The sequence below is a fragment of the Rhea pennata genome, chromosome 24 (assembly GCF_028389875.1).
Source record: "Rhea pennata isolate bPtePen1 chromosome 24, bPtePen1.pri, whole genome shotgun sequence".
Classification (NCBI taxonomy): domain Eukaryota; kingdom Metazoa; phylum Chordata; class Aves; order Rheiformes; family Rheidae; genus Rhea; species Rhea pennata.
The window spans coordinates 1,712,436-1,723,297 of record NC_084686.1 but is presented as its reverse complement, the minus strand read 5'-3'; the positions used below and the strand labels follow the sequence as shown (position 1 = coordinate 1,723,297).

General features: G+C 52.2%; 2 protein-coding genes across 3 annotated transcripts; one reads left to right on the top strand and one right to left on the bottom strand.

Annotated features, from left to right (window-relative positions):
* Positions 1-28: 28 nt before the first annotated feature.
* On the top strand, positions 29-1,631 carry LOC134150592 (T-cell surface glycoprotein CD3 delta chain). The gene is made up of 4 exons (XM_062594633.1): positions 29-319; positions 427-558; positions 959-1,002; positions 1,305-1,631. The coding sequence occupies exons 1-4, from the start codon at positions 34-36 to the stop codon at positions 1,365-1,367; spliced, it is 525 nt and encodes a 174-aa protein (XP_062450617.1). The 5' UTR covers positions 29-33; the 3' UTR covers positions 1,368-1,631.
* Positions 1,632-4,235: 2,604 nt separating this feature from the next.
* LOC134150555 (T-cell surface glycoprotein CD3 epsilon chain) lies at positions 4,236-10,585 on the bottom strand. 2 transcript variants are annotated; one of them, XM_062594573.1, is made up of 7 exons: positions 10,533-10,585; positions 10,302-10,416; positions 8,463-8,483; positions 7,553-7,768; positions 6,768-6,920; positions 5,701-5,747; positions 4,236-5,346 (listed from the first exon to the last, which is right to left on the bottom strand). In XM_062594573.1, exons 2-7 carry the CDS (start codon positions 10,348-10,350, stop codon positions 5,290-5,292), a joined length of 543 nt encoding a protein of 180 aa, XP_062450557.1. In that variant the 5' UTR covers positions 10,351-10,416; positions 10,533-10,585; the 3' UTR covers positions 4,236-5,289. The 2 variants fall into 2 exon arrangements, with proteins under 2 accessions (XP_062450557.1, XP_062450558.1); XM_062594574.1 differs by having other exon boundaries at positions 5,701-5,742.
* Positions 10,586-10,862: the final 277 nt, after the last annotated feature.

Genomic DNA, 10,862 nt, shown 5'->3' with positions numbered 1-10,862 from the left:
TCGCGCAGCGCGGCGCAGCGCAGCGCAGCGGGGATGCGGCCGAGGCGGGCGCCGGGCGGCCGGGCGCCGCTCGCCGGGCTGCTGCTGCTGCTGCCGCTGCTGCCGCTCGCCCGAGGCGAGGTGCGGGTGCGGGAGGCCGGCGGGAGGGTGGCCCTGGAGTGCGGCGGCGGCGCGGCGGGCGCCGTGTCCTGGTGGCGGGACGGCAGCGAGGTGGGCAACGGCTCGCGGCTCGAGCTGGGCTCCGCCTACGACGACCCGCGCGGCGTCTACACGTGCCAGTGGCAGGGCGGCAGCGCCTCGCTGCAGGTGCACTACCGCAGTGAGTGCCGGCGGGGCGCGGGGGGCCGGGGGGCGCGGGGGGCCGGGCGCCGGCCGGCCCTGAGCCCTCGGGCCCCGCCGCGGCGCGTCTCGGCGGGCTGTTCGCAGTGTGCCAGAACTGCATCGAGGTGGACGCCGCCACCGTCTCGGGGATCGTCGTCGCGGACGTGGTGGCCACCGTCTTCCTGGCGATCGCGGTGTACTGCATCACCGGGCACGACCAGGGGCGCATGTCGCGAGGTGAGCGCGGGGCGCCGCGGGGCGCCGCGGGCCGGGAGGGCGGCGCAGGGCTGCCCCCCAGCTCAGCTTCCCGGGAGGAGCCGTCGAACGCACGGCCTTCGCCCAAACGGCAGCCCGGGGGCAGCGGCTGGGCAGGCAGCGGGAACTCGGGAATGCCTGCTGCCTTGCACGGTGCCGGAGCTCCTTGAGGGCCACGCGAGGCAGAGGTCGAGGCCCCGGGCTGGGCCCGCGGTCTCCGCTTGCGCACGGGTGGTAGGGTGCTCGGGGCTGGGGCTCTCCGTCATTCCTCCCGCAGGAGGTAAAAAGCACAGGGCTGAACGCAGCCCGCTGCTTGGGTTGGCTTTCAGATGCTCCCCGCACAACTCCCCCTGATCCTTGACCACAGTCTTTCTTCATTTAGCTTCTGACAGGCAGAACCTGATTGCCAACGAGCAGCTCTACCAGGTGAGTGCGCGTGGGCTCTGACACCTCTGCACGGCGTAGGGCTGCGTGGCCGGACGGCTGCGATGGCCCAGCTGCTGAGAGACACGTAAGGCCTCAAGACAGCGAGCCACGGGGATGCTGTCGCGATGCTGGTGATCGCTTTCTGTTGCCGAGTCCACAGCTGGCTCCGCTAGCGTGACCCGGAGCGTGGGGCGGGCTCAGCTCCCCTCTTACTCTCTGGGCGTGAGCTCCACGTATAAGAGCAAAAAGCTGGCCAAAGGCCAGCCACTGCTGTGCCTCACCTCGCCTTCTCCTTCTCCTAGCCCCTTGGCGAGCGGGATGATGGACAGTACAGCCGGCTGGCACCTGTCAAGGCGCGCAAGTGAGGTCGGAAGACGCGTGGGTCTGATGATCCCTCCGCACCAGGAGTAACATTACAGCAAAGCCGTCGCCAGTGCCCGAGAGCACAAGCAGCCAGGGTAGGACCGCAGCACCGCCTTACTAAACTCGCTGCTGGCAGAAGGCTTTTTGCCTAGAAAGCCTTCCAGCTCCCCGGAGGCCTCCCAGGCTGGGCTCGTACCTCTCCGCTCTTCTCCTGACCTGCTGTACTTTTGTATTTCTCTGTCATTAAAGATGAACCTCTTTCGTAACCTCCTGTCTACATCAGTTTCGTTGAGGCCAGGGGAGCCGTGCAGTGCTGCTGGGGGAGGCGTAGGCGTGACGTGGTCTGCCTGGATCCCTGCAGAGCCCTAGGGCTCCCGCCTGTCCTGGGGGAGAGCGTGGAGCTGGCACAGAACCGCCGGCACAGAAAGGTGCCCGTGACCGTACCACCTCTCTGTGCCTGGATCCAAATGACGTCTGGGCCGTTGAAGCTGACGGGCAAAGGGTGGGAGACCCTGTGAAGGGAAAGGGCTGCTGCTCCTGCCACTGGGAAAGGCCTTGTCTCATTATGCTCCCCTTTCAGAAGGGGGAGCGGGGACAGGAGGAGCACAGCAGCATTTGGCAGCACCTGCGCACCTCGGCCCCCTGCACAGGGCTGGGGGGCTGGCAGGAGGGCGCGTGGGAGGTCGTACCCTGTGCACATGCAAGGCTTGGTGTCTAATTGCAGTCTCCAAACTGCAGAGGCCTGCCAACTCTCCGGCACCCAGCCAGCCTGCAGGCTGCCCCACTGCTTTGGAGAGAGAAGCATGAGCAAAGAAACAGCCATGCTGGCTCCCCCGATCAGGTCGCGTGGGCTGAGCCCAAGGCAGAAATGGAAATGCAGAGGGGGCAAAACTCGCAGCGGAGACTGTGCAAAACACTTAGCAGCAGAGGAGGCAACGAAGGCCAGGGTCGGCCCACGCTCCCCTCACTTGCGATGGTTTCTGGAGGGTGCCCGCCCACTTCTGGCTCGCCAGCCCACGGGACGGTGACCTGCTTCTGGGAACAGGCCACAGGGATCTTTTGCAGGGCATTGGGCAAGCCTTCTTTTGCGCCCACCAGCCCTTCTAGTGCGCTGACCACAGGATGTGGTCCAGCAAACATTCAGAGCCTTTCCCCTCTCAGCCACCTTCCCTGAAACTGAGCAGCACGGAGTCTCCCCACGCCAACTCAGCTTTTCCGGGCCAAGCTGCTGCTGCCCAGCTCTGAGCACAAATAGCTAGTGCAACCTGACCAAAGTAGGAGGCAGATAACAGATAATAGGACTAGCTAGCAGCTAGAAACCTCCGAAACAAGGTTACCCTCCGTGTGCCAGCTGCACACCCCTGTAAGTTGTATTTTTCTGCTTTTCTAAGAATCTAGGTGATGGGCTTTAGAGAGCACCAAGCTGTGCATTGACCTGGGACTCAGTCATGTAGCATAAGCACCAAAAGAGCTAATGCTCGGTGAAAACTGGCCACAAACGTGTGACACAAGGTCTCACGTAGAAAATGCGTAACACGGGCCCTTGCGCACGTCCTTACAGGAATACATGCGTGATCAGCCTTTCGCACCACGACCGAGACAAGCAGATACTTTTCTATGGTGTCAGCTCTTTAGGCAACAACATTCTGCTCTTCATCGTGGCAGGATAATACTTTGGTGACTCTTCCCATCCAATCTGCTCCACTCACACGGTCGTTGCAGCTAAAACATGCCAATATCCTCCTTCCGTCTGCATAGGCTTCTGAGCAGGACTTTGGAATCTAAACAAGTGACCAGAAGACTGCCTTGCTCGTCTCATCAGACCTCAAAATACTTAGCGATGGGGCAAACCACATCCAGACTACTTTCAGTAGGGGAAATCCAAGACAGAGTGAGTACCCAGCACTCAAGTCAGAGAGCAGGGGAACGTTTATGGCTAGTCCATTTTTGGGAGGTTTGTCTCAACACCTCACCTCTGGGGGGGACACAGAACTGTGTCTCTAGTGCAGCTAGGCACAGTGACACAGAGATGTTGTCACGGTCTTGCATCGATCCCACCGAGATAAGGAGAGCGTGGGATGACAGAGTTTGCGGCAAACACTAGCAAACATGCAGACGCATAAACGGTGTCAGAAGCGCTCGATGCAGCTTGGACAAAAATCTAGCATGAGGACCCAGCGCGGTCCACGCTCCACCTATCCCACTTGTGGCAACGGGCCGTATGCCTGGGCTGAGCAAGCTTCTTCAGGGCAGTGTCACAGCAGCACTGGTAATCTGCAGAAGCTAGGAACCTGGCCCAGAGCCTTTTCAGAGCTGCTGCTCCTCTTATCTTGCAATCTCCCTCCTAGCTGCATAGCACTTTGCATGATGAACCCAGCTGTGCTGCCTCTAAAACCACATCCTCCAGGGTAAGCACAGCGATCTGAGGCATGAACCTTGCTGCGTGTTTGTCCCCCCAAGTGCTGAAACTTCAGGGTTAAACTAGCCTCCCCCACCCCCTTACTGCTGCCATTTCCTCTCTTATGAGCTGCCTCTCTGCAGAGCAACAGAAATCTGGCTCGCTCAACCCATGCACCTAGCCCACTGCTGCTACTTCGGAAACTGCGGCTCCTGTTCACCCCCCGCCCTGCTCTCAGACCTGCTTTCCTGGGCTGGGTTTGATGGTACGGTTTTGTGTGCCAACTGTCTGCCCCATCCTGCCACATTCCCACCCCCTTCCTACGCTCCTGCAAGGTGAGTCAGCGTGGCCCCACAGAAGCTCTCAGTCTCTCAGACTTCTCCTGAGCTGGGAACTCTCTTTTTAGCAGAAACTGTTTTTCTTCAAAAGAAGAAAAATAAGCAGGAAACCTTTTCCAATGCACATCTTGGGCAGCTGTCTCCCATTTTATTAATCTATCACAAGTTTTTTTACTGTACATGATAAAAGTTAAAACCAGTCTTTACCAATGGCAATGAGGCCTGCATCTTACTAACAGAGAGATTTCGTCAGAGCTGAAACAGGAAAGTGCAGCAATAAAGGGCAGATCCCAGATATCTATACATGGAGAAACAGATAAATTTTCTACTCAGGAAAATGAAACTCCTCCAGTAAACATTCCTGTACAGCCCCTAGGGTACCGTATACTCCACAAAATGTTTCTGTCCTGGACTGCGCTACAGAATAGCAGTAAGAATGGAGTCTCTGCCCCAAAAGTCTCTGGAATGAGAAGGATACCCTAGCAAAAGAGTGAGATGTTCTCTTGGACCTGGTAGGTCCGGGCATTACCTGTGTGGCCCCGATGCATTCTTTGTCATGGTGGCTGACAAGGCTGGGGATGACGAGGCCAGGCTCCATATACTGGTAGAAGAGTTTCTCTTTTCTTTTAAGGCAAAATCATTTCTCTGACTAAAATATTTGCATCCAAAGCGGTGGCTTTTCTAATTTGTGTTTAACATACTGGCTGCCTCCATTCCTTCCGTCACAACCCCGGGCAGCAAGAGCCAAGACAAGCTATGAATACGAGAGCAGCACAGGGTCAGAAGCCAGAACCATTACTCTGCAGCTGCCACCTGCCCAGGGAGGCACGAGGAAGGAGTGGAGGCACCCACGTCAGAAACAAGATAGAGGAGAAAATCCTGAGGCAGAGAGAAAGAAGTGTGAGGGAAAAGGAGGCCAGGAACCGCAAGTAAGGCTGCAGCCCTTTAATGAAAGGGAAACCTCTTGCCAATGTGTTTGTCTGTTCCTTTTCTCCAATGTCAGACTGAAGACACAAGGAGCACGTCAAGGTGGGACAGCTGATGGCAGCAGGGTGTCTGTCCTGTGTAGTCATCTAGCTTATCTCAAAATGCCTGGGCCTCAGAAGGACAGCAGAGATCCAGAATCAACCTGGGCGGAATCACTCGGCCCCTCTGCCACTCTTTTCCAGCCTGACATCCGTGGGAATTTCAGAAGGCCCTGGGTTCCAGGCCTGCATACACTTCCCGCTGGCCCTTCCGGATGGGCTGTGGGAACAGCAGAGATGTTAGTTTGGGAATCCTCATTAATACACGCTCAAACACTCCTAGGTGTTGGTCCACACAACACCCAGAGCAAACCACAACAGAGAAAGCAACTGTAGTGCTGCCCCAGTACTATGTACAGCGCACCGGCAGCTGCAGTTCTGCTCCTGACTTTCAGTGTCACGACTAAGAAGAAGGGGCTCCACTCAGCACCTCCTTCTCCTCCCCCGGGAAAACTTGGAGGTTTACTAGATGCTTCTTCAAAGGAACAAAAAGGACAAATGCTACAGATTCCCAGCTCTGGCTATCCCTCCCTGACCAGCAAAAACAGATGGAAAACCTGCAGGTTCTCCATACCTCATAGTCTGGGTTAGGAACAGGAGGAGGACGCTGCATCTTCTGACCTGCAACAGAGGAAGACAGAGGTCATCCTTGGTAATGACTCTTATCCCATAGTGCAAGGGACTTTCGCAGAGACGACCCCAGGCTAGTACACACTATAGGCCCACTCACGTGGCTTTATTACGAGCTTAGCATTTTTAAAGAACCAATTGATGCAGTCGGGAGGCTGCACGATCACTTATCAAGAAATTGTGAAGAAAAACTTGAAAACATGAAACCGCTGCGACCAGAGGCCCCGGCTACACTGGATCTACACTCCCCAGCTCAGCAAACCGCACAGGCATGGACACAACATCACATTTCTCTTGAACTCTCCTGAGCAAACAATACGGAATTTACAGCTGCTGAAAGCTTCGTATCAGCTTCGTGAGGACAAGGGAGAAGTAGCAACGCCTGATCCTCACGAATCCTTGAGTAGTGAGCACCCATGGTACTTTTCTGACAGGAGGCCCCCCCGGCATCAATGTCCCTCTCAACATTTCTGAAACAAATCTGAAACAGCAGCATGAGGTTAGCGCCTCGCATGACTTTACCCTATGTTTGCAATCCATGCATTCTGCTGCTGAACCCACTGTGCCACCAGGCATGACTTCAGAAGCCATAAAGTCAAAATTATAGTTCTAAAAACATCGTGCTTTCTAACCCCATCTTCTGAGCGCAGGCCTGATTCTTGGTCTTTGACCACTTGAGATGGCAGCAGAGTGAGCCGGGGCCAGGCCGGGCTTGCTGGCTACACTTCTAAGCTGAGCATCCACTGTACAGCGCTTGCTGCAGCACAGACTCACTGCCGCTTCACAACAGACTGCGAAATGGTTTCCTGTGGGCAGGAAACCTTTGACACAAAATGGCAGCTGCACCCATATCATACACGAGACAGCCCACAGCAACAGATGTGCCAAACAGGAGCGGAGGAGCCTGACAAGGCCTTGGAGGCCCAGAAGGAACGCAGGCTGCTCCGTCACTACTGGGGACAAGTTCTCAGCATCTGCACGGACGGCAGACGCATCTGACGCAGCTCTTACCTCGTGGTCGGCTGCTGGCACCGGTGTTTGCTTTCCCATTCCTGTCCTTGCTGAAGTAATAGACCAGAATCAGCACCCCGAGGGTGATGAGAAGGTCCGCAATGACGATCCCCGTCACAGCTAAGGTGTCCAGCTCCTCACAGTTTGTGCACACTGCCAGAAGGAGAGGTGAAGGTGTTCAGAGACAGATACCTTGACTCTTTAGCATAAAGAGAGAGTTACAGGTCAGAGACATCATAATCCTGGTGAGCTCCCTGCTCACAGTGTTCAGGCCTCACTCATCTGCTTAGCGTTCGCAAAACAGATGCAGCTCTGAGTGGGAAGGAGAAAAGACCAAAGGGAAATAAAGGGAGAATGGATAGGCTATTCCATCACCCTGCCCATTTCCATCTGCCAACAATTCCAGGGGCCGCTGTGTGCAACAACCTCACCACCCTCTTCTGTTCTGCATGACCTTAGCAGGAGCATGCAAAACATCTCCTAGAATATCATTGCTCTGCTCACGCCTATCTAACTCTGAGCTCAGTCTACCTCTGCTCGGTTCCAAGACCTGAATGCAGAGCAGCTGCTCTAATTTTCAGTGTCTCAGAGGTTTAAATCACTGTGTCGGGAGGGAGCGAACCTCTCCCTGACTGCACGCTGGATTATAGAAGACAGGCTGCATGCTCCAGATGCGAGCCTTCCGTCTGCAAGACAAGAAGTGCCTCCAGCCTTTGTGGCAGACATTACCCATCTACCTTTAGCCCATGCAGAGTTTCTCATAGACAGAGCACACTTTCACTCACCTCTGGCATTCAGATACATACGATGCTTCTGAGCACCTGATGAACAACTCACGTTGACAGGAGAGCTGTCATAGTCCTCTATGACATATTTCCTCTCATTGTCAGCCGGCTTTATCGTAGGTGACTCCCAGCGTATGTTGCCATCAGTCAAGGGACATGTGATGGTCACCGTGGTTCCAGAAATCTCCACGAGGAATCCTTCAGTGGTAGTGGGGTCTATAGGAAGGGAAATCAACATTACAACGGGCTTCTTGGACAGGCCACCCTCAGTCCCAGAAGTCCAGCTGGAGAAGAGCCACCTGAGCCGTCCTTGTCTATCCAGCTTCTGGGAAGTTTCTGAAGTGTACTGAGGTTGGGCATGTCAGAGAAAAAGAGACAGGCAGACGCGGGAGGAAATAACTTTCAAACTTGCAGGACGATTTATAAATTCCGCACCCTGCCTCCACCACGGTAGTTTGTTTTGCCCAATCTTTGATTTTACAGTAAAAATGTAAATTCCCTGTGCACGAGTTTTCCGCATAGATTTTTCTTTAGTTTTTACACCGATCTCCTTGCAACACCAAGCAGTATCAAAACACCATCACTGAACGTTCAATTTCACGTCAGAGAGTTTGGCCATACGCCGCTGATCATATGCTTGCTGGCCTGTGCGTGGATCCATACGCTTGCTGGCCTCTGCAAATGCCATACTCTCTCGGGAGACCACTAAAGATAATTAGGGGCAATTCATAACAGGTGATTTTTTTTTTATTCAGTGATAACAGTAGCAACTAATGAACAGAGAATCTTCCCCTCCTAAAATACTGCTTGAATTCAAATATTTCTACTTGCCTCTTAGTCCTCCCTTGTGAGGCATCTGCAGTCTTCATATTATACTAAATAGTTAAGAATGCTGGTAAAGTACACTTACCTTCCTCTGCTTCAGCACCCTCTGCAAAGGAAAGAATAACAAGTGTTAACACATCTGCCTGCTGTTATCTTATTGCTTGCTGATCTCTGCAAATATCCAACCCTGCTCGCAGATTACTGGCAATAATTAGGGATAATTCATGAGTGCCGTTTTTTCAGATCAGTGAGAACAGCAATAATTAATGAACGCAGAATTTTTGGCAATCTCATAGTATTTGCCGATTTCAAATATTTCTGTTTGACTTTTAGTCCTCTCTTGTGGGGCACCTGTGGTCTTTTCATCATACTAAATAGTTAAGAACTCTGGTAAAATACACTTAGCCTCCTGTGCAGCAGTGCCAACTATAAAAGAAAGAAAGAATAACAAGTGTTAACAAATTTAGGAACTGGTATCTGATACCTTTCCTACCTCAGGGAAATCTTTCCTGAATTCAGTTGCTTGAAAGAGATGGCCGCACTTCTCTGAGTTACACGCGTTAGAAGCGTTAAGTTAGCCGAGACAGGATGTTGCTTTGAAAGGAAGTCTTTTCCTTGGGAAGCCATTTTTAAAACAGATTAAAACAGAATGGAAATTTGACCGGCTTTCCAAGTCTGGCTAAGAAAAAAAGGTTTATTGCAAGGTGTAGATTCAACACCTTTGCCTTGTTGCCGTAGAGCAAAGACTGCTGGAAAATCATGCCTTGCTTCTGCAGTGAGAACCACCGCCCTCTGCAAGAGGGTACTCACTGGAAGATTGGACACCAACACTTGATTTACCTTTATGAAGTGGTTTAACCTACACAATCATTCTCTTTGGGTAGGAAATGAGTAGCTCCAGCGAGCAGCTACTTCTAGAGCAGGAGCACTACAAAACCAGTTTTTGGAAGGTCTGAATCAGACCTGTGATTTGCTTTAAGGATTTTCTATTTGTTGACAGAAAGTAACACAAGTAAATAGAAGACAGAGCTGTGCTCATGTACTCAGCTCTGCTCTCTCATGCCAGGTAACGCTTTCTTTACCGAGTGACTTGTAACCAAAGTGTAGATTTGAAATTCCACAGGTATAGGGCTTGGCTGGAAAGAAGGTGATCTGATGCTTTATTCTTTATACAAGATGAATTTAAATATGAAAAAGAACAGGGCATTGCCAAATCAAATGTTTTCTACCTTCTCAAAGAATAGCAGTTGGTATTTGCCACACATTTGGCAGAGTTCCTATAGCCTTATTTAGGTATCTTCTAACTGTCTTTCAGACTTACCTCTCATAGTTACCAGCTTCTTCACAGTCTTTGCAGATACTCTGCACTTTATCTTAAAAAAGCTTTCCAAATATGGGTCGACTTACCGTGGCAACACAAAAGAATGCTGCCACTCCCATGTTATCACGGTGTATCTGAACACAAAATGGAAGTGATCTCCCCAGGACCATGAAACAGTTTAAGAAAAGTGCATAAATAAACATTAGAAACAGAATAAAAAGTAAAGCCTCGGGTTCTTACAGTACATGCTGCTGCAAAATGTACTGCCTTCAGGCTCCAACTCCTACACTGCATCCACAGTGCTGCATAAATTTTTGAAGACCAGGTGTTTTAGTAAATTAGCTAGCAAGCAAAAATTCCCTAGGGACCTTAGGGTCTTTGTTCTAACCTGAGAGGGTTGGATTCCCACGTCCCTGTCCCTGCACCTGAACTTTGAGGGGAATACTCAGTCTGAAGAGCAGCGGCTCTACAGGCACTGTGCATGACAGAGGACGGGATGGTAGGTACTTTGCAAAACCAGGTGCACGCTGCCCTGCTTTCTTCTCGGCCACCGCAGGCAGCCGCCCTTCTGATTCCCACGGGCGTCTGGCTGGCTGTACTCACCCACTCGCAGCCGGAGTCCCAGAAAAAGCAAGCAAAGCTCAAACCTCATCCTTGCGTTCCTCCTTCTCCTGCTCTTCTCTGCCGTTCCTGATCAAATCGGCATCACTGAGTCTGGCTGTGAAGGAAAAAGAACATATTGGCTTTTCAAGTTCTGGTTTACAGGTAAGAGGCCTGATATTTTTTCCCAGAATTGTTTCTGGTGATGAACTGAGCAGCGCTGAGGAGACTCACTGTTTCCAGTGAAACCTGCAGGCGGCCAAGAAAGACACAGAATACGTATGATAAAATAAACGCATGCCAGGAAGTGCAGAGACTCAAAATGTCTTCACTTCTGAACGTCATTGACAGCAAGGGTTGGCTGCTCTGCACCAGCCCAGTTCAAGACTCAGGAGAACTGCTGTAACTGCCTCAGGAGCAGTAGGACTGATGAACAAGCCCATGTTAGATTTGCCTTCAGGACCATCCTAACAACTTTTTAAAGTGAGCATTTCTGAAAGTTAAACTGTTGCAAGCAACTTAGCGTAGTGAGGGAATAAACAAAAGAACCCAAAATACTACAAG

What these genes read in the sequence shown, in the direction of transcription:
- LOC134150592 (XM_062594633.1), top strand. Translation starts at nt 34, where the DNA reads ATGCGGCCGAGGCGGGCGCCGGGCGGCCGGGCGCCGCTCGCCGGGCTG. An exon ending in GCTGCAGGTGCACTACCGCA is followed by an intron (nt 320 to 426) that starts GTGAGTGCCGGC and finishes GGCTGTTCGCAG; the next exon opens with TGTGCCAGAACTGCATCGAG. An exon ending in CCAGGGGCGCATGTCGCGAG is followed by an intron (nt 559 to 958) that starts GTGAGCGCGGGG and finishes TTCTTCATTTAG; the next exon opens with CTTCTGACAGGCAGAACCTG.
- LOC134150555 (XM_062594573.1), bottom strand. Translation starts at nt 10,350, where the DNA reads ATGAGGTTTGAGCTTTGCTTGCTTTTTCTGGGACTCCGGCTGCGAGTG. An exon ending in GGGACTCCGGCTGCGAGTGG is followed by an intron (nt 8,484 to 10,301) that starts GTGAGTACAGCC and finishes TTTCCTTTGCAG; the next exon opens with AGGGTGCTGAAGCAGAGGAA. An exon ending in TTCCTAACCCAGACTATGAG is followed by an intron (nt 5,347 to 5,700) that starts GTATGGAGAACC and finishes CTGTTCCCACAG; the next exon opens with CCCATCCGGAAGGGCCAGCG.